Source organism: Nannobrachium achirus (assembly GCF_963921795.1).
Source record: "Nannobrachium achirus genome assembly, chromosome: 16".
NCBI classification, from domain to species: Eukaryota; Metazoa; Chordata; class Actinopteri; order Myctophiformes; family Myctophidae; genus Nannobrachium; species Nannobrachium achirus.
Window position 1 is genome coordinate 62,830,014 of NC_137823.1, and position 26,505 is coordinate 62,856,518.

At 43.3% G+C, this 26,505-nt stretch overlaps 1 protein-coding gene and 1 long non-coding RNA gene across 2 annotated transcripts in view; one reads left to right on the forward strand and one right to left on the reverse strand.

The window, feature by feature from the left end:
- Positions 1-26,505, forward strand: part of LOC308301199 (DENN domain-containing protein 4B-like) — a gene marked incomplete at both ends in the record, with an annotated part of 49,612 nt that overhangs the window by 12,628 nt on the left and 10,479 nt on the right. The window contains 7 exons of the mRNA XM_080745096.1: positions 16,255-16,400; positions 16,586-16,719; positions 18,254-18,308; positions 18,574-18,633; positions 22,737-22,973; positions 23,935-24,079; positions 24,379-24,534. Of these exons, the coding sequence (XP_080601222.1) occupies positions 16,255-16,400; positions 16,586-16,719; positions 18,254-18,308; positions 18,574-18,633; positions 22,737-22,973; positions 23,935-24,079; positions 24,379-24,534 (933 nt within the window). The remainder of the gene's footprint in view (positions 1-16,254; positions 16,401-16,585; positions 16,720-18,253; positions 18,309-18,573; positions 18,634-22,736; positions 22,974-23,934; positions 24,080-24,378; positions 24,535-26,505) is intronic.
- LOC308300489 lies at positions 5,060-9,918 on the reverse strand. Its single transcript, XR_013962827.1, has 3 exons — positions 9,850-9,918; positions 8,130-8,386; positions 5,060-7,285 (listed from the first exon to the last, which is right to left on the reverse strand). It is a non-coding gene; the product is annotated as an uncharacterized lncRNA (long non-coding RNA).

Sequence of the window (26,505 nt, forward strand, 5' to 3'; positions counted from 1 at the left end):
ATGTTTATATCACCACTCAATCAATGCGATTTGAGATGTGAGTTTACAGAATCACTGTAAACGATCTACCAGTCTCTCATCTGGTTGTTGTTCACACACCGTGTACTGTGTCTTAAAAGCCCCAGACCCCAGTAGCCTACTTTACTAAAGTAACCTGACACAGATCTACAAGCTCAGAACGTGTCGTGGATGCGACGTGTTGTGAGCTTGTAGATCTGTTCCTTTCAAAGCCGACCCGCTGTGCTGTACGGAGAAGTATAAGTCGGGCAGTCAGGCTGTGGAGCAGCGAATTTTGGGAAGATGATAGCAATATTTTGGCTTATTGCTGAACCTTAATTAATAGATACGGGGGTGCGGTAATTACCGCAATACCGTCGGTAATGGGAAGACGATAACCGCGATAACAAAATGTCCATACCACCCCAACCCTATTTGTCTGTGTCTTATGTTTGGCCAGATTAATTAAGCCTTCTTATTAATAAAGTATGAAAGAATGAATGTCTCTGAATGTCTCAGGAAACCTGTTGATTGAAGGTTGAAAATACTTAATAATTCCATTGTAATGTAAAGGAATAGTGTTTGCTATATTTCCAAAGTACATACTGTGAATGAATAGTAGTAATCTTTAGTGTGTCATCGTTGTTGGAGCCAACATGACATTATTGTTTATTTTTATTTGGTTTATTGAAATGAATGGTCTGGCCTTGCCAGTCAATGTAAACTTCTTATGGTTGCCATGGTTGCTGTCGGCTGTCAATCACTGTTGGTTTCCAGGGTAACTGATTCATACCTGGCAGTGATGCCAGGTGGGTGCAATGAGTTTGGGAGCAAACATTTTTCGACCATGTTATGGTGTCTGTGCTGTGAAGGTTGGCAATTCAGTGTTTGTTGAAAGGAGGTTTTGTATCATGCTATGTCAATAACTGGATTGTCATATCCAAATATATCTGAAAGCTCTGGACATTGAATTAATGACACACACGCATCAAGCCTAGGCTATGTTTTAGCTTGTAGGGCTTATTGGTGAAAGACCATACAAGACAGAATGTGATAAATTATGTTAAATGTTCTGGATATCAGATCAGATGCAATAAGACAGACAGACAGACAGACAGACAGACAGACAGACAGACAGACAGACAGACAGACAGACAGACAGACAGACAGACAGACAGACACACTAGCTCTGTCTGTGTGTCTGTCTGTCTGTCTGTCTGTCTGTCTGTCTGTCTGTCTGTCTGTCTGTCTGTGTCTGCATGTCTGTCTGGGACTGGCTTACAGACTTGTAAGGGTCAATTTAGACCCCTATAAAGGAACCTATAATAAGGGAGTCCCTGAAATACACTTTGAGAACCACTGATATAGAAAGCTTAGTTGTTTTGTTTTTTTTTTGTTTTTTTTACCTTGAACCTTGGAAGAAGACAATATGATATGAGTCTGGTATGCACTGTAACAAAATTGAAAACAGGTATAATCTACTTCAACATGGCTTGAGTGTTTATATAAACAGCCAGATGTTTAAATGTAAATGAAAACTAATTGATTTTGTAATTCTGGTATGACAGTTGATGCTGTATTTCCGTGAACACTGTACTATGTTTACAATAAAAAGCGATTTCTATCATGTCATTAAGTTATGATTCTACATGCATGCTTTATGGGGTACCTGCATCATCTAATTATGCAGTAATAATACTATAATTAGACCGACTTCCTCACACACACAAGAAACATTGCTGCACAATGCCAATACTTTTGCAATTTCACAGTTCAGACTTTTACTTGTAACAGAGTATATCTACGTTGCTCAACTTGGGGTCGATTCATACGCCACTTTTAGAGCCTTTATTCTGGTTCGGCTCTGTCTAAACTATGATATGGCGTCATTCAGAGGATCGGGGGCAGGTAACGTCATTAATTCCGCTCCAAATTACACCATATCATAGTTTAGACAGAGCCGACCTAAAATAATTAGGCTCTAAAAGTGGAGTATGTATTGAGCCTGAGAAAGGCTATATTTTGTTCTGTGCTATACGTTGTTTGTTTGTTGTTTCATTAAAAGCTATTTGCACTTGAATGTTGTGTTTCTTCCAAGATGTCAATCTATACAAATTTGGTATTAACTGAGGTGATTTCAGGTTTATTTCTGAAATTCTATGCAACTACAGTATCTGTTGTATTGAGTAACAACAATAGGAAACGGTTGTTTGCCCATATTATATACCCAAATTCTCTAGCCACTGTCATTAATGTGTATTTCCAAAACTGATATTCTATTAATCCTTTTGTCCCAAGGTGTCTCAATGTTAGCCAGTGACATGAAACGTGACAGTAGTGTATTATCACAATATACATACCGATCTGCAATCAACAGTGATATTATGAGCTGACTTTTGTCAATGAATGCACATAGCCTACTAGATATGTTTCATATGAGCCAGATGGTTGATGTAGTAATACCCTTTCTTAGATCTGCAGCACTTAATGTATACTGCAAGTCACATCTGCGGAACCTAATAATACCTAGTAATAGTGTAATAGACCAATAGTGTAATAGATGGTCATTTGGTATGCATCATATGCCACTCATCAAGACTGAGTGGCAAAACATAAAGCAGCATGAAGCATTGGAGTTTGGAAGAGCTCTTTGGGAAACTACTCTTGACTCCTACTTCCATGTACGATAATGTCACATGCATACCCTCTATTGTCTTAGCAAAGTCTTTCACCATAAACCCCAACTTCAGTAAGGCAATGCCTAAACCTTACCTTAACCTTAACCTCAGTAAAATGCCTGTCAGGGAGCCAATCAAAACACTGGTGAGGTGGGTCTATGCTAGAACTAGTTGAGGGAATCCATAATAACACATCAGCAACCCGTAGTGATCTTGTAGATCGTCTATATTACAGTAGGTGCCACCGTACAAGGAATGCCTCTTGGTGAGGCCTACAGTATGATCAATATCTGACTATTATCAGAGCGGCAAACCGATTCTGTTAGAGTGGTATGACATCACAGTAACCCTAACCCTAAATCTAACCCTAACCATTAACCTAACCCTAAACTTAGCCCTAACCCTAACCTAGAGCAGCAGTGTTTTTCAAAGTGGATTCCAGGGACACTGTGGGTTCCTTTATGGTGGTCTAAATTGACCCATACTAATCTGTAACTCTGACAGAGTACAAATGGAACCCAAATGGACTCGTTAGGGTTCATTTGGCTCATTTGTACACTGTCAGAGTTAAGGGGAGACCTTGAACTTTGAAGGTGTGAGAAACCTAAACCCCGAAATCTACAGTGTTGTTAGCCAACCCTCCACACCCTCTTATATCTAACATCAGGGTCTACAGAGCTCTACAGTGTTATAAGCTGTCTCACAGTGCATCTGACAGTTGAGTTGCCTGCTTAAGTTAATTGCTGTTTCACTGCTGACAGATGCTGTTGATTTAACTGTAGCTGACATCTTTCTAACTGTTCATACATCTATGATAGCCTATGATACTGTACACATATCTGCCTCATATACAGTATAGTCCAGTTAGCTATGATGGAAACCAAACTATCTAGGAGTTTGGCGAGGGGTAGACTAGGTGGTGGCTGTTGGTTGTTGCAAGACAAATGTCAGTGTGAACTGACAATAGTGCTATATCATATCATTTCAGAAAAGTTGTATCACTGTGTTGTGGAAATTGAACATTTCCTCTGTGAGAGAATGAAGAGTTAGACACTGATATGTCTATAACAAATGTATTCAATACAACAGATGACAATAATAATAATATGACAATAGTTCCTATGTAATACAATAATGAGAAAATTAGAGTAAAGAATAGAAAGAAGAGAGGAGAAAGGAAAAAGAGATAGGTGGACAGGGGCCAGTTGTCTCGAAAGGCAACAGGAGTCTGACACCGATCTGGATGTTGAGGCACCTTAAATACAAATACTTTAAGGATACATACACATTGTTAAGATAATTCTGAGGACTGACATTCCTTCTGTCTGACCAAAAGATTTGTTCTCTCACACTTGAGTATGGAAGGTCACTTCTGCCTAACTATGAAATGTGCTGCTCAAATGCTCAGCATCTGAGAGTGGCAGCACTACCCTGACCAACTACTGCATGAGCACGTGTTTCATTCTTATCGACTGAGAATGGAAGGCCCACTGCTATAAGCGAGGCCGTAGTCACTGCCCTAGCCAGAATACTGACGCCTGATATAAGAAACATTCTCCTTGCGTTCATAACACCTTAACTTGTCGTCGTGCTGTCTGGGTCTGCCGCTTGCCTACAGGGGAATACTGTAGCTAGTGTACTTGACCTTACTGTATGAGCCTGCTGCTGCATAACTATGTGTAGACAGTACACTGAGGCCTAAACTTCATAAGACATATTATCATACTCATTTACTTCCTTTGCTTACATATTACATTCATAACATCAGCAAACAGCCATATATTAACATTATGAATATATATCATATATTAAGTATAACCGAAGTAAGATGAATATTAAATATATAATCTATATCAATAATCGATAACTCAATAATCGATAGATCAATAGCCTGAAAGGGAATATAAATTGTATTTCCATAACAACTATGTATTATGACAAGTAATAACACACTCTATTACTACAATATAACAGTACAGTATTACACCCAGGTTTTTGCTGTTCAGGCCCCTTATTGGCAGTGAACCTCCCTGCCTGGTGATCTCTGTCCACATGACCTTGGATTTATTCACTGGTGTTACTGTAAAGCACAATTAGTCTGCAAATATAGCTGGATTACACCTACTGTACAAAATTGTATGACATACTGTAACAGCACAATATGTTTGAATACATCGCTATATTTCATTATCAACAAACACAAAGACATGATACAGATTCATGGAATTTATTATTCTTGCACATAATACATCACACATTACATGTTTTGGCTGTGTACTGGTAATATGCACTGGTATTGCTGACAAAGTGTCCTAGAACTGAAGTGGGAATGAAAACATGATTTCATGATTGTATTACAAAAAAAATGAATCATTGTTGTCATATGTTACAGGTGTAATTATTTTCAGGAAAAAAAAGGGGGGGGGGGCAGAGAGAGGGAAAACATGATTATCATCTAACTCACAGCTTAGTTGAATGCTTGATTCTGAATTAATCCATTCCAATCATTGAATAACCTGTCCAGCGGGTGGCGGCGCGCCATTTGATTTCCAAGCAAGCAGCGAGCTTTGGTTTTCACAAGCAAGGCAAGGAGAGGAGGAAAAGAAACACAGCAGCGTGCGACATCAAACCAGCAGTCTGTTTAAACAAAATCACATCCCCATAGTCAAACACCAGCATCCCAGGACCAGGACAATGCATCCATATTATTATGAAAATGAACCGTGCAACCATTAAGCATAACCGGTTATTTCTTAACGATCAGCTAAACGATTAACGGGTTAACTGCCCACCCCTAGTTCACATAGCAGCAGTATGTACTTGAGGTTAGACGTAAGGTTACACAGAGGCTGAAAAACAGCCAACAAGGCAATCACATACAAAGCCATATAGGCTGGGTGCTGGACAGATGAACAGTGTACAAATAAGAAAATAAGAGTCAGCACACCACTTTTCTGCTCCCAAAGAGTATGTATACTTATCGTAAAAGTTTTTTTTTTTTTCTTTTTTTTCGTGTCATGGTATACTTCGAAAAGACCCATCCCTTGCGAGCTTATAAGACACCAAACATGAATAAACAATACCACATTCCATTATTGGAAACTGCACACAGTGCACAACAATAATATTATAAAGAAATGAAAAGAAAAGAAAATGACAAAACAAAATAAATATACCTTACATATATGTTTTCTTTGTCCGTTTGTCCCATGCTTTCTCTAAATATTCTGCCAGTGCAAATATCTTCAAAAATCCAACAAAGTCTCTCTGCGTCACTTAACCATATCAAATCTAGGTTTTTACACTTATTAAAGTCTTTGACGTAGCTCATGATACAAAGGACAGTAGAACATAAAAGTGGAACTCACTCTCAATATCATTTATGTCACAATAAATACAAACCCCCTCTTCCTCACTACTCCTCTGTATCTACCAGTTTCAAGGTGCAGGGGCATCTCATCCACAGTACTTGCCCATGCACCTTTTATTGATACATCCCAAATAAATATTTTCTTGGCAACTCTATTTTCTGGCATTCTGATTAATCTATTCCAATAGGCTACCATGCTGCCCTTCCACCTTACTTAACACGGTTCCCATCCCATATCTCCTGTTATTGCCAATACCTGGGCAAATTTATGCACACCTAGGAAATACTGTATCGCTCTATTTTGGACCATTTTCCCTTTTCATATTTGTGTTTGAGCCCCATACACCTGCCATAATAGTCCATGACAGGGCAAACACACGTGTGAAATAGTTTGGAGTAAGCACTGCAGCATATCCCAGATCACCCAGCTGTTTGGTGGCTATTATGCCACCCAGAACCCTACCAGCAGATCCTGCCAATGATGATGTACCGTATTCAAAGTGTAAAGTTCATGTATGTGTATGTATGAGATTAGGTCCACTTAGCAGCAGTATGTATGTACATGGTGTTAGACACCAAGTAGTTCCACATAGCCGCAGGTAAAAGCAGGTCCACAAAAGGCGGCATCAAAGCAAAAAAGGCAGGTAAAACCTCCACGTTTCCAAAGCATTGACACCAAGGGTATTAATCCAATCCAACATAGGAAAAGATGTCCGTCAACATTGTTCCAGTGTTCCTCAGGTATTTTGAACAAAGCTCTGCACAATGCGCTCCTGCAACTGGAGTCAGCGACGTGGAGGAAAAAGTAAAAGCTAGTTTCATTTTTGGTTTTAGTCCTCGTCGCCTTGCGGCTCGCACTCCGCCCGTATGAATAAAAAAGAAACTGTCTCAAGGTATAAACATACTTGTGTGTTGTGTTGTGTGGATTAAAGAGAAATTTTAACGCTACTCCAGTAGCAGACTACGAAGCTGCTGCCACAGTGTCCAGTGTAGGTCTGTGTCTGAAGTAACCGTCAGAGGTCCAACTCGGTGTTGCATATAGCCAATTGCCAGCATCTCAGGACGTGGGAGGCAGCCGGCCGGGGCTATTCCCATGACGAATGGCAAGAGGGACACTGGGGTAGGCCATGCACGGGGCACCAGACAGTAATCCGCTGCAGAGAAGACCAGGGCTTGGGTGTATATTCGCAGTGTCTTAGCAGAGGCTCCCTGGGTTGTACCAGCCCCTTCCTCCATCAACCTATATGAATGTATGAGAGTGGAATAGAGTTTAGACTAAACATTTTTACTAAAACAAAAAGTGCAAAAAACTGTTCACACCAGAACGACAAGAGTCTGCTGCTGTTAACTGCTGTCCTGACCAGTAGACAAATTTGAAGGTCTCCCCTTAACTTTGACAAAGCACAAATGGAACCAGACCTGTAAGGGTCCATTTGGTTCCATTTGTGCACTCTCAGAGTTAGAGAAAGATTCTTGAATTCAAAAATAGAAGGATTTCAAAGACAAAAATAGCAGATCTACAAGTGCCGCTCTGCAAGCTTGCATATCTGCTATTATATCTGCATTGCTATGTACATATCTGAAAGTCAGTCTACTAAAGGGTGAATTGAATCTTTATTGTCAACTAAAAGGAGATCCTAGTAAGCTTTTCGGCTTATTTGCACAGGAAACCTTTATGTATCTCATGTAACATTGAATAACAGACGGATAGCAGTACTATGCCAGGGGTTCCCAAACTTTTTTGTCTCAGGGCAGTGGGGCAACCCATAAATATTTTTTCTTTAATCCGAGGCACCCCTACATTATAATTTTCAGTCCCAGCACCTTATATTTATAGCATATCGTCGTTGTCGGGTGGAAACCTTGTATGTCCAAAACCGTTTGTATTTATCATCTATAGAATGTACTAAACTAGTGAAAACAGCAGATCTACAAGCACACAACGATATTTTAGTGATTATGTTGCAAGGAAACGTTGAGATAATAGCCATTTTGGTTAGAACTGTCGCGGCACCCACTTTGAAAACCCCTGTACAATGCAGTAGATAAGATATCTATAACACAGTGACCTCACGCGCACTCACCTAAGGGTGACATCTCCGGGACACTGGCGGTGTATGGCCCCTCCAGGAACTTGGGCTCGTTGCCGTTGATGTCCTGGACCTTGATGACGAACTCCTGTCGATGTCGACGACCTGGGCGCGGAGCGTGTAGTAAGGCTTCTCCTCCCTGTCCAGGCTCCTTAAGGCATGGATGTCCCATCGTCTGGTCGATGGTGAAGATGGAGCCGGCTCCTTCGCCCGACAGCGTGTACTTCACCGCCGTCCATGTCAGTGTGCAGCTGCGAGGCGAGAAAAAAATGCCCTGTTTATTTATTTATTTTCCAACAAAACAAGCATTTATTTTTTAAGTTTTTTGGTAATCCATTTTTCCGCCCAGTGTCAATTATCTAATGCAGGGGTCTTCAACGTTTTCAGGCCAAGGACCCCTTAGTTGAGAGAGAGATGAAGCAGGGACCCCCAAAGCGTTTTCATAGATTCCATTTGGTTTCATTGTTTGACAGCATCAGTGTATTTTGGATTCATGTCAATGTGTGTTGTCAGATATTTGACAACTTGTGCCGTCAATACTTAATAAACTTGACCTTTCACTCTGTACTTAGTATGCTCTTTTCCCTCTCTACACCAAACCTCTTTGCCGAAAATAGCCGATCTACAAGCTCACAACGCATCGCAGGGCGAGACATTGTGAGCTTGTAGATCTGTTATTTTTGGCTACAGTTCTCAGAATATGTACACTAGGTCTCAAGTTGTTAATATAAAAAGGATTGGAAGATTTGGAGGACCCCCTGCAGTAACTCTGAGGACCCCCTAGGGGTCCCAGACCCCCTGTTGAAGACCCCTGATCTAATGTAATCCTGGGTGGGCACTACACTCTCAGGGGCGTCAATTGGGTATGGCAGGGGTAGGCAGCTACCATACCCTGGGTCCAGGGGGGGAATAAAAGTTACTTTTAAATATAAATCCATGAATGTCTCTATGTAGTGGGGGTCCCTGCTTCATCTGTCTCTCAACTAAGGGTGGGGTCCCTGCTTCATGTCTCTCAAAAGCAGGGACGCCTAGCAGGGACCCCTTATCTGAGAGAGAGATAAGCCTGATCTCATCTCATCTCTCTATAAGCTAGGGGGTCCCTGGCCTGATAAACTTGACCTTTCACTCTGTACTTAGTCTGCTCTTTTCTCCTATTCACCAAAGCTATTTGCCAAAAATAGGAGATCTGCTATGTTTGGCTAGAGTTCTCAGAATATGGACGCTAGGGTTCAAGTGGTTAATAAACCAAAGTTTCTATCACTCAAAGATTTGAAAGACCCCCCTGTAGTAACTCTGGGGACCCCCGGAGTCCCGGACCCCCTGTTGAAGTAATTAACAGTGGCTTTACCTATCACTTTAATACTGACAACAAAGCATTCCAGGCATGCTAAGCTAAGGGGGTCCCTGCTTGCTTCATCCCTCTCTCAGCTAAGGGGTCCCTGCTTCATCTCTCTCAGCTAAGGGGTCCCTGCTTCATCTCTCTATAAGCTAGGGGGTCCCTGGCCTGAAAACGCAGGTTTAGCTGCTTGCAGGTTTTTGTTATCTTGGCTAAATTAGCTTAGCTTAGATTAGCTTGTTTAGCTTACTTAGAGTTATGAATATGTGTCCCTCCCAACAAAGGCGAAAGCAGACAGTCACACACCCTCTGCTATAGTACCTACACATCCTAACATTAGTGGTGTTGGTGCATGATGTAAAGTATTTATTATCTTACCTGAATGGACATTTCAATTATTGAAGAAAAGACATAATCCTTGCCGTGAGCCTGCAGCACTGTGTAAACCATAGTGTAAACACTTTGACCATCCGGTCTAGACCGGATCACGGAAACAGCACGCCTTTTGCAAGTGGGACGGTGGTGTAAGCATACTCTATGGGTGAAAGTGCAAGGAAGTGCAAGGGCAGGAAACCGGATGCACTGCAGTAGGCGGGACTTCCTTGTTAAATATATATATAATAAAAAACAACAACAACAAAAGCGATATCAGCGTGAATCAGGTTGTGTAAAGACATTCTGTCAACATCTATTATAGCACAATAATATAGTGCTTTGAGCACTTGGAAAAACGCTATAAAAGTGCTGTAAAAATACAGTCCCAGGCCATTGTATTATTATTATTTATTATTATAGTCCAAACCAACGCGAGATGAGTAAACCTGGCTACGCGAGGCTAAAACCAACGTGGATGACGGCCAGCCATCTGATTGGCTGCTCGGCTCCCATTGATTTGAATGGAGGAGATTCTTGGTTGAATAGTACGGAAAAGTGGCGTTTTTCGGCTTCTATGTACGGGAGGCAATGAGGCAATGCGTACTATATGACCAAAAATGGGCGAGAGGTGGTTGGTTTCCCGTCTGGGAACATCAGTCTCCGGTTTAAACGGGTGTCCGGACTCTAGGTAAAAAAAATGGTGGATCGGCGATCATACTTTAATTCTTATTGATTGATTGATTGAAGGCTTTATTAGAAGTTTGCATAGGAAAATGTACAGATTCATGACGGTACAGTTCACTGGTACAAGGTCTACTAAAAGGAGATCCATGAAAAGACTAAGCTTATTTCAACAGGAAACCATTTAAGTATCTCATATAACATTGAATGACAGACAAATAGAACACAGTACTATGCAGTAGATATGTAAAGAAAAAAAGAAAAAAAAGAAAACAGGTCTATACAATCAGTAAGTACAGTATATACAATATATACAAGGAAGGGGCAGGTAACAGTAAGTCTAAACAATCAGTATGTACAGTATATACAAGGAAGCGGCAGGGAGGGTAGGGTTGGGCTAGGTTTTTACCAGTTGTGAACGGCTGCTGCCTGTAAGTGGTTTTTTAGGGCAATTTTAAAGGATGCTAGTGATCCACACTCCTTTGTGGCCTTCGGTAAGGCATTCCACATTTTTGTGGTGTAGCAGAAGAACGAGTTCGACCCTTTCTTTGAGTTGACTCTGGGTTGAACGTGATCTGTGGCACTGCCTCTGGTGTTGTAATTATGGACATCCTTAACGTTTATAAAGTATTTTGACAGGTACTTGGGTATCATAGTGGTGTAGTGTATCTTGTACACCAGGCCCATTGCAAGTTGCTGTACTCTGTCATCTACTCTGAGCCACCCCACTCTTAACTGGTGAGTAGCGGTGAGGTGAGTCTGATTGGGAAGGTTAAGCAGGACCCTAATTAGTTTATTTTGGGCTGTTTGGAGTTTAGTTTTTAGGGCTTGTGGGGCGTCACGATACCATACGTGGACTCCATAGTCAAAGAGGGGCTGGATTATTGCACCAGCTATGGTCTTCAGTGTGTTGAAGTTGACCATTGGGGCGATCCTCTGTAGGAAACGAGTTCGTTGGTTGATTTTTTGTATTACTTTTGAAGTCATCTTTTCGCTGGAAAGATTAGCTTCAAGGATACATCCTAAGTAAGAGATTTCGTTTTTTCGTGTTATGACCTTGTCACCCACTTTGATTGTGAAGTTCTCTACCTTTTTGAGGTTATGATTTGATCCAAAGAGGATGGACTCGGTTTTGCCCAGGTGAATTGATAATTTGTTGTCGTTAAGCCATGTGCAGATCTTACTCAGTTCAGAGTTAAGTGACCTTTCAACCTGCAAGTGGTCCTTGCCCGAGACTAGGAGAGCCGAGTCATCCGCGAACAGGAACAGGTTGCAGTCGCAAGCAGATGCCATGTCGTTCACGTATATTAGGAACAACAGAGGTCCCAGTATGCTACCTTGAGGAACTCCACAGCTTACTGGGAGGGGGGGGGACAGGGTACCGTTAATCTCCACCACCTGTTCCCTCCCCACCAGGTAAGATTGCATCCAGCTCACTGCTGCGCTGTCAAGACCGATGGCTTTTAGTTTCTCAATCAGAATAGCATGATCCACGGTGTCAAATGCCTTCTGGAGGTCCATCATGACCATGCCACTATATTTGCCCTGATCCGCTTCGCGTTTGATTTGGTCAGTCAAATAGAGAAGGCATGTGTCAGTGGAATGGGATTTTCTGAATCCAGATTGGAACTCGTAAATCAGATTATTCTCATCGAGATAACTTGCAATCTGTTCGTAGACTATTTTCTCCATGACTTTGGATATGGAGCTAAGAATGGAAACGGGGCGGTAGTTTCCAGGGTCTAGTTTGCTACCTTTTTTATGCAGGGGGGTTACTTTTGCTAGTTTGAAGTCCTGGGGGACATGACCCTGTTCGATGGAAAGGTTAATTATGTGGGTAATAATTGGAGCAATGGTGGCGGCTGAATCTCTGAGAAATCTAGCTGGGATTTTATCAAGGCCAGTGGCCTTGTGTTGAGGTAGGGCGCTCAATTTTTTAAACACTTCATCAGTTGTCACTGTGGAAAGTTTAAAGCTGTCTTTACTGACGCCCAGTTTTTTGTAGAATGTATTAACAAATTCTTCACCATACCGCCCTGATGGGGCGACCAGTCTTTTGACCAGTGAACGGGCTGTGGTGGTAAAGGTTTTGTTAAGATGGGTAGCCACTTCACCTTTGTCAGAAATGAGAGCGGCGTCCGTTTTGATGTTTATGTTGTGGCATATGGTTTTTGATTTTAAGCCTAATTGGTTGTTAAGCAACTTCCATAGGTCTCGTGGGTTGTTTTTGTATTCATCGATTTTGTCGTCGATGTAGTTTTTTTTGGCGGATCTAACTAGGGCGGTTGTCTGGTTTCTAAGTCTCTTGCACTGAGCAGTAAGATGCTCAATGTGGATTTTGAGGTCAGGGTTGAAATTTTTCTTGAGCTTTTTGCAGCACTTTCGTTTTTCATCGTATTTTTTGTCTCTGAGTTTAGCTGATTCTGCAATATCTGAGTTATACCATGGCTCTTGGCGGGTTTTAACCCTGGTGGTATTCAAGGGGGCCACGTCGTCTAGAGCATTGGTCAATTTGGTTTTAAAACCGCACCATGCTTCTTCGACATCTGTACACTGCAGCTCTGGGGAAAAGTCTACACCCGCTAGTTTGAGATTAAAAGCCTCACTGGAGTAGTTCTTCAGGCTTCTAGCAACGACAGTTCTGTGGCCACTAGCTTTGGGTTTGTGTATTTTTCGGGTAGAGTAGATCATATAATGATCACTAAGACCGCATACAATAGCCCCGCTAGCGGTGACTTTGGACTTGTCAGTGGTTACGACGAGATCTATGAGGGTTTGAGAGTGCTCTGTCACCCTGGTGGGTACTGTGACAAGCTGAGTGAGGCTGTATTGATTGCATAACCCATCAAAGGACTTGAACATGGGTGCGTCTTTACGCAAAATGTCCACATTCCAGTCGCCCAAAATGTGACACTCAGTACCGTCCACCTTTGCTAAGCTCTCATCAAACAGCTCAAAGAAGTCATTCTGATCAGGTGGTCTATAGACAGCGCATACTAGTATGTTTTTTGCATGTTCAAAGATTACCTCAATCCATACAGTTTCAAGAGAACTGTGGTGTAAGTCTGGACGGGGCATAAAATTGACATCATTATGTACATACATGCAAACTCCGCCTCCACACCTGTTCCTATCATTTCTGATTACAGTATAGTTGGCAATTTCAATGCTAGCATCCGTAAACGAGTCATCAAGTTTAGTTTCAGAGAAGGATAAAATCTTTACCTTACCGTCATGAAACATTCCCTTAATTTGCTCCAGTTTATTGGGATTCAAGCTATTGATGTTTAAGTGGACTAGATGAAGTCCTGGTTTTGCAAAAACAACAGAGTGCATGTTCTCTGTAGTGATCGAATCAACGTCGGAGCAGGGGGGCTCTTTGTCTTCGACCGAGACAGGAAAGTTTATCGTGGGGGGGAGGTGGTCATCATAGTCCGGTTGTAGTTGAGACTGAAGTGTGGGAGCGGTGGGGGTGGGAGCGGTGGGGGTGGGGGTGGGGGGGAGCTCAGGTTGCTTTGTTGACTGTGAGCTCAAACAGGAGGAGATCCATGCCTTTTCGACCGCACGGGGGGTCGGTGTGGCGGCGCCGACAGCTTCAAAGCCAAGGTATGCCGCCAGCCACGACTGATCACGATCCCTGGGGGGTGGCGGGACCAGCGGGGGGGCATCCGGCTCGACGGACATCTCCGGCGATCCAGCGGCTGCGAGCTGGGCATCCTCGGTGACGAGGGGGGGCGGCAGGGGGACATCCGGCAGGGGGACATCCAGGTCCACGTCGTCGCTGTTGTTATCGGGCGGCGGCTCGAAAACCACGGCCGCGAGCTGGTCACGAGTAGCCTCGATGTTGGAGCTTTGCTGTAGAGAGCCGCGTGGGCAGCCATAGCACTCGTCACCAGTAGAACCCGTATCGATGTTACCTCCGCTGGGGTTCTTTGTCTCCGAAAGCAGCTGTAGTTCCCTCGTGAGACGGGCGGCTTGCCGAGTGATTACCGGGCCTGGATTAACCTCAATGTCACCAGAAAGAAGCAGGATAAAGTAAATGATGGACCGCCTGTCCATTCTGCCTATCTGGGGTTTGTTCTTAGTCAGCAGCAGCGTCCCAAGGACCGTCATTTTACCGAAGCCGAGATGTTTTGGCTCCGATCCAACGTGAAGGAAAAAAAACACTGCGTGATTCCTCTCCATTCCGCACATAATTCTCCGTATATACAATTATGAGCGTTCCACGAGTCGGCAAACCATAAAAGAAACAATAGGAAAAAAAGAAGAAAAAGTAACCCTCCTTTCCATTGTCCCTGGACGGAGCGAAAATGCGACTGCTCAGCTCGACTGCTCACTGCTCACATGAGTGATTACAGCATATTGACAGCTCATCATACTTGTCATAGGCAGTAAATGAGTTAATACCACACTGAACAAAGCACAATCAAGTAAATACGGCATGGACTTTTACACAGAGAGTGCAATTCTTTCAACATAAGATGCTGCATTCAAGTTCAGGAGAGTTTTGACAAGGCAATTCTCTTGAATTCTGCCTTCAGGTATGGCATGGAAAGAGGGCATTTGCATTTCTTTCACCATAGTAAAACTGCATTCATGGCCTGGAGAGGGCACTTTTTGCGGACGTTAAAAGGGCAGTGTGCTTTGTTTTGTTTCCAATGGGACAGTTCCGTGCAGCAGTGACTACATATGCACGTGTGTGTGTGTTTGTGTGTTGAGGAAATCCAGTAGATCTAATCCAAGGGCAACCACTTGGATTAGGATTGTCATGGTGTGGCTCAGCTCTGGAGGAGGCAGGCCGTCTAGAAATGGTTCTTGTCTATGAGTGTAATTGTCCGTCTGGGGCTGATCAAACATCCTTCCGTTATAAAATTGTTTTCCAAACTATACACTATTTGGAAACAAAACAAACCTTTCCATGGCCCACTGGCCGCGCGCACACAAAACTGATCCGTATAGCGGTTTGAGGGATTAGCCTCCGGCAGACATTTTTTACAAATAATCCTCCATGGTGCCGCAGTACGGCAGTACACATCCAGGGCATCCTTGAAATTCCTGGAAATATTTTTAAATTAGAAAATCTGTTTTCCAGGCCTGGAAAATGTTTGTAATTAATCTAATGTTATGGAAAATAGCAAAAGTAGCAGATCTACACGCTCAAGAGCAGGTCGTCCAATGATGCGTGGGTCAGCTGTTAAATCCCGGCTCCTCCTGTCCACATGTCGAAGTGTCCTTGGGCAAGACACTGAACCCCACATTGCCTCCAATGAGTTGGTTGGTGCTAGCCTGTCACCATTGGTGTGTGAATGTGGGAAGTGAGGGCGCTGGCATCGACTGTTCGCCGCTTCACTTCCCAATGTATGAATGAATGGAACATTGTAAAGCGTTTTGAGCACTTGGAAAAGCGCTATAAAAATGCCATCCATTATTGATAACACACTGTTTAAGACTCTCATTATTGCACCGTATGATTGCTATAGGCCTAGGAATGGGGTAAAATAATTTGGAAAAGCTTTGGATATTTAGAAATGTCACGGTTGAAAATGTGTTGGAAGTTGAACCATGTACATTATGCCCACATTTAGTTATTTTTGTATGTCGTCTCAAGGGGCCCGATCACACCTACTGCACCCAGCGTTGTATTATCAAATTCTAAGATGACACTCAAATGATACTTTGATATTATTTCTGTGGGTTCAGCGTGTCATCGTCATGTTTCTCCTGCAGGCTTCCTGAAGTCTCGGGAGCGGACGCACCAGAAGTTCTACAACCAGCTGACCCGGACCCAGATGTTCACACAGTTCATCGAGGAGTGCTCCTTCGTCAGTGACCGCCACGCCTGCCTGGAGTTCTTTGACGAATGCGTCCAAAAGGTATAAGAGCCAGCCTTGCTCTCTGACATACTTTGAAAATTGTGAATGAGAACGTCCATGAGTTGTAATTCCTTCGCGTAAGATCTTTTCATAGGAATCCAACATTGTCGAAAATGTATGTGATTGTAATTCAAGGTTTGAAATATAGTGTGTGTGTGTGCGTGTGCGTGTGTGTGACCATGCAGGTGGATGTGGAGAAGCCAGAGGAGGTGAGGTTGATAGATCTGTATGAGACCCATGGTGGAGAACATACAGTTTTCATCATGCCTCCCGAAGAGCCCCAGGAGCCTGATGGATCAGAGTGCCCTGCTCACTACAGGTCACACACACACACACACACACACACACACACACACACACACACACACACACACACACACACACACACACACACACACACACACACACACACACACACACACATACGTATATATATTAGGGTTCCCTGGTGCTTAAGGTCGTCATACAACAATGTTGTATGACAATAATGCTGTCATTTCAACTGTTACTAGTCACATCGACAGTTATTGTCTCCACCAGCCGAAGGCTGAGGGAGAGTATGTTTTCTCCTTCGTCCGTCCGTGCGTCCGTCCGTCCGTCCGTCCGTCCGTGCGTGCGTGCGTCCATCCGTGCGTCCTCGCAGTTTGTGTTCACCAAATCTCAGTCGCCGTTGGCCCGGGCGCTGCCAAAGTGAGCACACACATTACCTGGATGCCAATCTAGAACCTCTGCCCTAAATTTTTCAAATAGGCCTTTTATAGCGCCACCTAGTGGCCGATGTTTGCAAAACACATTTCTGTGCACTACTCTTACAGATTTTGTCCAAAAATTCTACAAATCGGTAGGCAGTATCTCGACAGTCATGTGATCAACACGGATCTGTCCAAATTTGCATATTCCATCCTGATTGGCTAAGATTGGCTTCCAAAATTTGTAGGATTGAGCCGTTTTGAACAAAATGCCTCAAATCCCAAACGCAAAGTGCAATTATCATGAAATTGCGCACACACGTTCCCAGTAGGTCGAGGAACAAATGCCACTTCACATTTTTTTAATCAGCCTCATGGTGGCGCTATAACAGGCCGATTTGTGGTTTTACCTATAACTCCACCGATCAGTTTCAAACTTTGTAAGCACACTCCCTAGAGGCTAAGGATAAACCTTTGCCCTGCATTTCTCACATCAGCCTTTTATAGCGCCATCTTTGGGCCGACTTATGTAAAACACATTTTTGAATATTACTCCTTGAGATTTTATCCAAAAATCACGCAAATCGGTACACAGTATCTCTATAGTCATGTGATCAAGTACGATCCGTCTGATATTTCATATTCCATCCTGATTGGCTAATATTGGCTTCCAAAGTTTGCAGGATTGCTCAGTTTTTTAACAAAATGCCTCAAATCATCAACGCAGCTTGCGATTACCGTGAAATTTGCCACACATATTCCCACTAGGTCAAGGAACAAATGCTACCTTTTTCACATTGGCCTGTTATAGCGCCACCAGCAGGTAGACTTTAGCAAAACACATTTTTGGAACACAATGCTTCAAATCATGCATGCAGCGTCTGATTGCCATGAAAGATCTAAGGTGAAGAACATATGCCATCCTTTTTACATTGGCCTATTATACAGTAGCACCACCAGGATGCACAGCCTGATGGAGACCTGTGCTCTGAAGAGCACTGCTTCTAGTTTCAGTTGAAATGATGTCAGTACTGTATAAATTAAACTCCATGGAGACACTCCTGTAACCAGAATTCAATTCCTTTTCAAATCGGTGTCGGACCGCAAACGTTTGTTTTGCAGATAAAAGTTTCATTCTAAACGTTTCCTTTGTGTCTTCTCCAGCTATGAGACCTTCCCCATTCTGAGGGTGGATCTGTTTGACCGTCCCATGGACCAGCTCCGTGTCCCCAGGACCGTCCCATGGACCAGCTCCGTGTCCCCAGGACCGTCCCATGGACCAGCTCCGTGTCCCCATGGACCGTCCCATGGACCAGCTCCGTGTCCCCATGGACCAGCTCCGTGTCCCCATGGACCACCTCCGTGTCCCCATGGACCAGCTCCGTGTCCCCATGGACCAGCTCCGTGTCCCCATGGACCAGCTCCGTGTCCCCATGGACCAGCTCCGTGTCCCCATGGACCAGCTCCGTGTCCCCATGGACCAGCTCCGTGTCCCCGCCAAGGGCAGTGCACCCAGCAGCCCTGCACCCCGACGCACCAAACAGGTACCATACCATTCACCCAGCAGCCCTGCACCCCGACGCACCAAACAGGTACCATACCATTCACCCAGCAGCCCTGCACCCCGACGCACCAAACAGGTACCATACAGTTCTGACAGCTCTGCTGGTTACTTCCCTCATAATGGTGTCATTGGTCTTGGCAATTAACCATGAACTTGTTGAAAATGGCACACAACCCAGTGGTATTCCAAATAGAGTATGAGAGCACTTGGACTTTTAACTGTAATTATCACTCCGATGTTGGCGTTACAATAATCGTTACTTACGTTGACAGCCGCGGCTGAGATTATGTTCAACTCTTGGCCTGCGGGCTATAGTGCCTATGACCAATTCACAGCTGGGCTGGTATACACCAGCACCTTCCTGTGACAATATTGCATAATTATTTTGCCATTTAAAAGCAGTCTATTTTGCAAGTCACTAATCTGTCAGGTTATGGTCTAATTCCCTTTGTGGTTTCAGTGAGCGAAGATTCTGACCCAGTTTTTACCACTATGAATAAAGGACGAGGTTTGCCTTTACTGTCACTGGTGCCATTGTAAATTAATGATTATTAATATTTCAATGTCCATTCAATATTAAAAAGCCACAGACACAGTGTGGGTGAGATTGGGTGCATGACACCAAACACGTCACTTTGATCAGATCATTCTGACAGGGAGCTAAACCCACACTTTAAGACTCTGAAAACATTTCTCAGTTCTCAGTTTTTCACACTGAGCATTTTTGATTGTATGGTTTTCAACCCAAACTGTGTTACTTCTTAAAGCACAGTTGGCAACTTAAATCCCAAAATGTGTGAAGGACACACTTAAAATACGCAATGTGTTAAGAAGATTGAATGATGAATGTGATTTTCCCCCAAATGGATTTTTAACCTTGTGAGATAGAACAGATCAATCTTTTCGCCCTGTTAGATATGGCAACATGCAAATAGTCAAAATGTGTGTTCTTTATTTATACTATTGCACATGGGCACCAGGGTTTCCGCTAGGCATTTTTGGGGCCGGCCACCTTGGCCGGCAGGATTATATTTTACCGGCCAATCAATTAATTTATCTGCCATATTATATTGACTTCAAAACATAGGCCTACGTGTTTGCAGATGAGATACTGTATCTGCATGGTGCACCCAACTGATAATTACACCATTTTATGTTTGCGCTGGGCTTCCTTCCTCTTTATCACAGATGCAATTGCAATATGTTCCAACTAAATAATATCCTAACTATCTACTTATGTAGATGTATCGCTTGCCAAAAAAAAGAAGTGAATAGGTTAAAGTGGGCGCGCAACTCAAGCGAACCGTTTGCGCGCCCTGCCACACAGTGGCCTACAAATTAATAAGTTAATAGTATATGATTTTGGCTTCACGTCTCATTAAACCTTTTACACACATTTGTTTCATTTTGTTAATGTTATGTTATGATGGCGCAAGGAAGGTTGACTTGCCTCTGTTGCTTTGACCACGATGGCATCACATCCATGCGATCAGAAAGTCATTTGCGTGCTTGTATAATATCCATGATTCCACAGAGTTCGGGTCCCTTTTTTATTATCGTCTACTGGGTCCAGCTTGGTATAGATTACCTCGGAAGAACCCCAGTTCTGTTCTGATTATAACACTAAACCCACGCTGATTGTTACAAGGTGCTGGAACTGTCAGCTGTGAAACGTGATGTGTGCTTCTCCGTAAGGCCGTGTGCGTGTCTAAAATAGCAGACATAAAAGCTCACAGCACTGCGCGTTTCGCCTTGTTGTGAGCTTGAAGCTCTGATATTTCCAATTCACAGCGCAGTAGAGATGGGACTTATGGCCCTTTGAAGTGAACCGGATCTCTGGGATCCGCTCCTTTCAAAGAGCCGTTCAAAAGACTCGATTCGTTCGCGAACGTCCCACCTCTAGCATGAAGCAGCAGCACTCAGTGGCGGTGAGCTCCGCTGTCGTCAGACAGACTCACAGAACATGATACAAATTAAAAATTATGATGGTTGTAGCTTTACTACTTTAGACAAATAATTATGTGTATATAATAAGATTAAGCGATAAAATAGCCTAAGAGGCATTTTCCCAGCCGGCCACAGTGGCCGGTGGACTTTATAATTACCGGCCAATTAAACATTTAACCGGCCAATGGCCGGTAAATACCGGCTAACGGAATCTCTGATGGGCACATAGTAACCGCCCCGTCGTTAGAGGTTACTATGTACCACTGTATGACATCAATACCGGTGTCAGAGTACATGGAAAAGTGTGATGATGTCATTACTGTGTCATTCATCTCTTTTACGTCAGTCATGTATGACACACCAACTTGGTAGAGTTCAGCAAAGCTGATTGAGAGATAGACATAGAAATACAGACAGACAGACATTCGACATTTTAAAATGACTTTTTCCATGCTGTATAGTCTCGCGTGGCCAGACTGTGTTGCCTCCCACAATTTTCTAATGCTTCCGTCATACAGTCTGGAGCAACAGACTAACTCTGATCATTCATGAGTAACTTAAGCGACAAAGCAAAAGTGAAGCCTCCTCCCCACTTCCGTTTTGTCTTTACATTCGCGCAAATGTACCCTAATATAAATTAAAAAATTAGCAATTTGTGAAATTGCGAGCGTGGTTGCCCTGTCATAAAAAAAATATCACCTATTTAAAAGTCAATATATGGGTATCCAGGGTTTGATCTTTGATGATCGCGTCTTGACCCAAGGACTCCAGAGAAAAAGGAATTTCATTTTTCCGACCTACGGTTTGATGTCATCAATATTAAGCCCATATCTGCATTATCTGGGAATGCCCATATATGGGCATACTGTGTCTACTGTATGATGTCAGACATCTATGATGTCAGTCATGTGGGGCGGCATAGCTCAGGGATAGAGAAGCCGTTATTAGAGCACGAAGGGTTCCCAGTTCGAATCCGGGCTCCCCCTGAGTTAATGTCGAAGGGTCCTTGGGCAAGACTCTGAACCCCACATTGCTCCCGGTGAGCTGGTTGGTGCCTTGCATGGTTTCCTCCGCCACCGGTGTATGAATGTGTGCGTGAATGGGTGAATGTAATGCACAATCTATGTAAAGCGCTTTGGATAAAAGCGCCATATAAATGCACCATTTACCATTTACCATATCTCCATATTTGGGAAAAGACTCGGCTCCCATTATGGGGAAATGAATTCACTAATAAATGAATATCAATTAAACCAAAGAACCTTTCTCTTAGCAAAATGCAAGCGCACGATTCCCGATGAAGCCGGTCGATTTGACATACAGTATGGCACGAGTGTGTGGTACAAAACTGTGGGAGGAGTAGCGCGTCAAACTTTTGGTAACTCTAGAACAGGGGTTCCCAAACCTTTTTGTCTCAGGGCACCCCATAAATATTTTTTTTAATCCAAGGCTCCCCTACATTATAATTTTCACTCCCAGCACCTTATATTTATAGCATATCGTCGCTGGAAATCTTGTATGTCCAAAACCGTTTTGTATTTACTATTTATCATCTATAAAATGTACTAAACTAGTAGCAGATCTACAAGCACACGGCGTTGTGTGCTTGTAGATCGTCTGTTTTCACTATTTTTGTGCGACAGTCTTGTATGAAGCAGGGCTTTGCTTTACCAAAAGGCTTACACAATTGAAACTTGGAGATACGAGGTTTCTGCCCGACAGTGACAATATTTTAGTGACTATGTTGCAAGGAAAACATTGAGATAATAGCCATTTTGTTTAGAACTGACTGAAAATAACTTTGTACTTCAAGTTTAAAATGATACAAAATATTTTTTCAAGTGTCCAAATTAATTCCAAATATTATCAAATTATCTTGCGGCACCCGTGGACTGCCGTCACGGCACCCCAGGGTGCCCCGTCACCCACTTTGAAAACCCCTGCGCTAGAAACATAGAATAAAGTTTCCCTAGGACAGGGCAACCACACTAATTAAAATCTAAGCATTTATAGCTTGCTTCTTGGAAATACATTCTATATAAATATCAAAAATGTCTCTTTTGGGGAAAATACATCTTTTCAACTCTCTATCGCTGTCACTGTATCTCTCCCCCCACACCCCACACCCCTGTTTAGGAGATTAAAGTGGCTCAGAAACGGGCTCAGACGTACATGAATACAGATATGTGGTCCAAATGCCTGCTGGGCCACTGCTATGGCCTGTGGTTCATCTACCTGCCAACCTTTGTGCGTGCAGAGAGCGCCAAGGTGCGCGCCCTGCACACGGCCGTGTGCAGGGCGCGCACCTTGGCGCTCTCTGCGAGACCGACAGAGTCTGCGAGACCGACAAAGGCTCTTCTAGGCCAGACCCAGGTCTGGCAAAAATCGTTATATAAGTCGCACCTTTGTATAATCCTCAGGGTTCAAAACATGGGAAAAAAGCCGCGGCTTATAGTCCGGCAATTACGGTATTCATGAATTAATCCTATAACTTCTGCCATTGTTTTTACTGTGTTTTCTGACAGCGATCGCGTGTTATAGCTCCGCACAGGCACCACTAAAGTGTGTGGCGCTGTAGAAAGCATTTTTTTCTGCAGAAGAATTATTGAACTCTATGGAGGATCGCTTTTCACTTCCTGCGTGCCTTCGTCCCCTAGCAGTCGAGGATCGCTCGTACAGTACAGAACGGCGATATTAATCAGATGATTTTGAAAAAACTGAGATCTCTGTTTTCGGCATGAAATGTGTTAAGTACTTAAGCCTATAGATCTGTTGTTTTGGGGAGCGCTGGTTTCATTGGCTAATTTTGGTACCGACCTGCGCACGCATCTAGTTCTTATCAGTGTACCAGAAACCCGTCCATTATACTGTGTGGTATCATGACAACTAGTGGAAATAGCTAATCTATAATGAGATGCCCAAGATAGAGATGCTCCAGCTTGGCAGACCGGCAGACAACCCACTGCCTCCAGAGAGCTGGTGGAGTGGGTTATGACCGGGTCTGTTTCGGGTCGCCACTACACAAATATTGTCTTACAAAATGATGAAAGAGTGTAGTTCATTTGGTTTCTTTTATCCAGTACCTGCTCTGTTTTGGGAGGTTACATATTTTGAATGCTCCATGCAGCACACTTTTATTTAGGCCTATTTCTTTCTTTTATTTTTATTTTTTTTACTAAGTGTAGAAAGACAAATGCAGAATAAGTAAGGATGAAAGTGGAGAACAAACAACCTCTGTACAGCCAACAGTACTGTATATCAACCACAGAAGAAGTGATTTGTGCCTTATTTGGTCATTTATACTGTGATATAATTAGATGATTTGTCTCCTCAGGCAGTGCTGGAGAGTAAGTGGCCCTCCACCAATCAGGGCGGTCGTCTCCTTTGGGCTAAGCTACGGAACGTCCTGTTGGCCGTGGCCCAGTTCAGACAGCCAATCAAACGCCAGCAGAGAAGTGGCTCTGTGGCGTCACGAACAGGTCAGTATCATATTATGAAGATACATTGGGGAGTCATTGTTCATAATTGATTGATTTCCAAACAAAACATCCCATGTTTCCATTTAATTGAAATGTTGGATTCAACAGACTCAAGCATTCTTGTAACAGTTATGTATTCAGCCTGTCGAACATAACATATCGAGTCTAGGGATGGGACGATGATTGTTATTGTGATTTAAAAAAAAACGTTTACATTTATCATGCACTGGGAACAATTCACCTTTTATTTTCTTTGGTCACAATAATCGTGACATCTTTTTTTTTCTTCTTTCAAAAAGATGTCACCTTGGACTGTCACCAGAGGCCTCGTCCTCACTCAAATCTGATTCGCCAGTCCAGTTGGAGTGGGCTGAGTGAAAGCTCCAGCCACGAATCGCTGACCAGCCCTCTAATGAAGAGCAGCAGTCTGAGCAGCATGAAGGCCTCCACTGACAGTAAGTTGCACACCTAATTTAACAGGACATATACATTCAATGGTCAGTGAATCCATAATCCTGTTTTAAAATGTTATTAAAAAACTTGCTGATAAGATAGTTTAGTCTAATTTTAGGATGAGGATGCAAAAACATTAAAAGAGACAGGAATAATATGTATCTTTGACTGTTCCACAGCTAACTTTGTATTAATTACCAGTAAGACTCCCTAATCGGGAGATAAGCGACCGTAGGTCACTTATCTCCACAAATGGAAAAACACAAAAATGTGTTTTTCCAAAAATCTTCCTGATCCATGTTGATGACATGAGTGTAGACATACTATGTAGTGATTTTCGTGATTTTAGGGCAAAGTCTGTAGGAGCAGTGTCCAAAAATGTGAGCTGCAGTGTAGGGGGTCCTCCACTGGGGGCGCCACCACTTTTGCATCCGTTCTGGAGCACCAGGAGTCGGTGGTCCCTGGGAATTCCCCGTGAGGAGCCCCGTTAGGGTGGTCATTTGGTCAGTTTAGCACATTTGGTATTTTTTTACATCTGGGGGTCCCCCAGGGACCTGGTCCTTGGAGGTTGTAGTTTGCCAGGTAAGGAGTGTGTGTGCAAAATTTGGCATGGATCGGGGCAACGGATGCGGAGATATAAGCAGGGCAAGAGTGTGACGTGTGACTGACTGACTGACTGACTGACTGACGGACTGACTGACTCACAGACAGCCTGTGGAGCTTTTGATAGTAAATGCGACCTACGGTCGCAATTATTATTTTAGAACTGACCGATCATCAGTAATATGTGGCCTGGCAGTTTGTAAATAACTTACAATATCTAACTGACAGTCCCACATACAGTATAGGTAATGTCCGAATATAGTCTTTCCCCACCTGTTAATGCTTACTATACCTTTATCCATGTTGAGAGACGGTTAAAGACAAGCATGTGAATTGTAGCGAGGTGCAATATGGAGCTGAACTCCTCATGGTGCAATCAGCAGACTGGGTAGGATGAACAGGGACGTTCCCAGAATGTTAGGCATGGTCTGACGTTTCTAAAAGGGCCTTGAAAAAGGCCTTGAAAATAGCAGACCTCCAAGCTCACAACTCAAAGCGCTGCGATGCGTTGTGAGCTTGGAGGTTGGCTATCTTCGGTGCTTGATACCACACTGAATTAGTCAAGTCAATATTGGAGATGTGGTGTAACAGGATCCTGCAGGATAGGATAGATTGCTACACAGATAGGGCAATTCTTTCAACATAAGATGCTGCGTTCAGGAGAGTTTGGACAAGGCAATTCTCTTGAATGCTGCCTTGTAGGGCATGGAAAGGGGCTCATTTGCATTTCTCTCACCATAGTAAAAACCGCATTCATGGTCTGGAGAGGGCACTTTTTACAAACGGGTAAAGGGGCAGGGGCTCAAGCCCCCTTTGATGTCTATGTGTGCATGTGCCTGAGGATGAACCTCTTTCCATTCTTTGAATTCTCTGTTTTCACTGTCAACTCTACTATTTGGATGAACCTTTCCATTTGTTTAAAAAAGAAATGGCTTCACGCTGTTTATCTCCCAAAGAGACCTTGAACAATGAACTGTTAGCCTGCACTGCATGATTACACAGGAGTTTGTATCTTCAGTGTCTGTATCTACAACATTTGATCACACACACACACACACACACACACACACACACACACACACACACACACACACACACACACACACACACACACACATACACACATACACACACACGTGCATGCTAATCATGTTCAATGTAGATTTAACACTAAACAAGTCTCTAATTCGTTCTCCTGCTATACCACCAACATGTGGAACGCCTTTCTGCAAGCCTTTATGGAGAGCAAATCCCTAACCTCCTTCAGAATTGGTATGAAAAGTCACCTTCAGGCAGCTGCTACTCGTGACTTGTAAATTGAATAAGCCCCCATGCTACCCCCCCCCCCCCCCCCTTTTTATGCCTTTGTA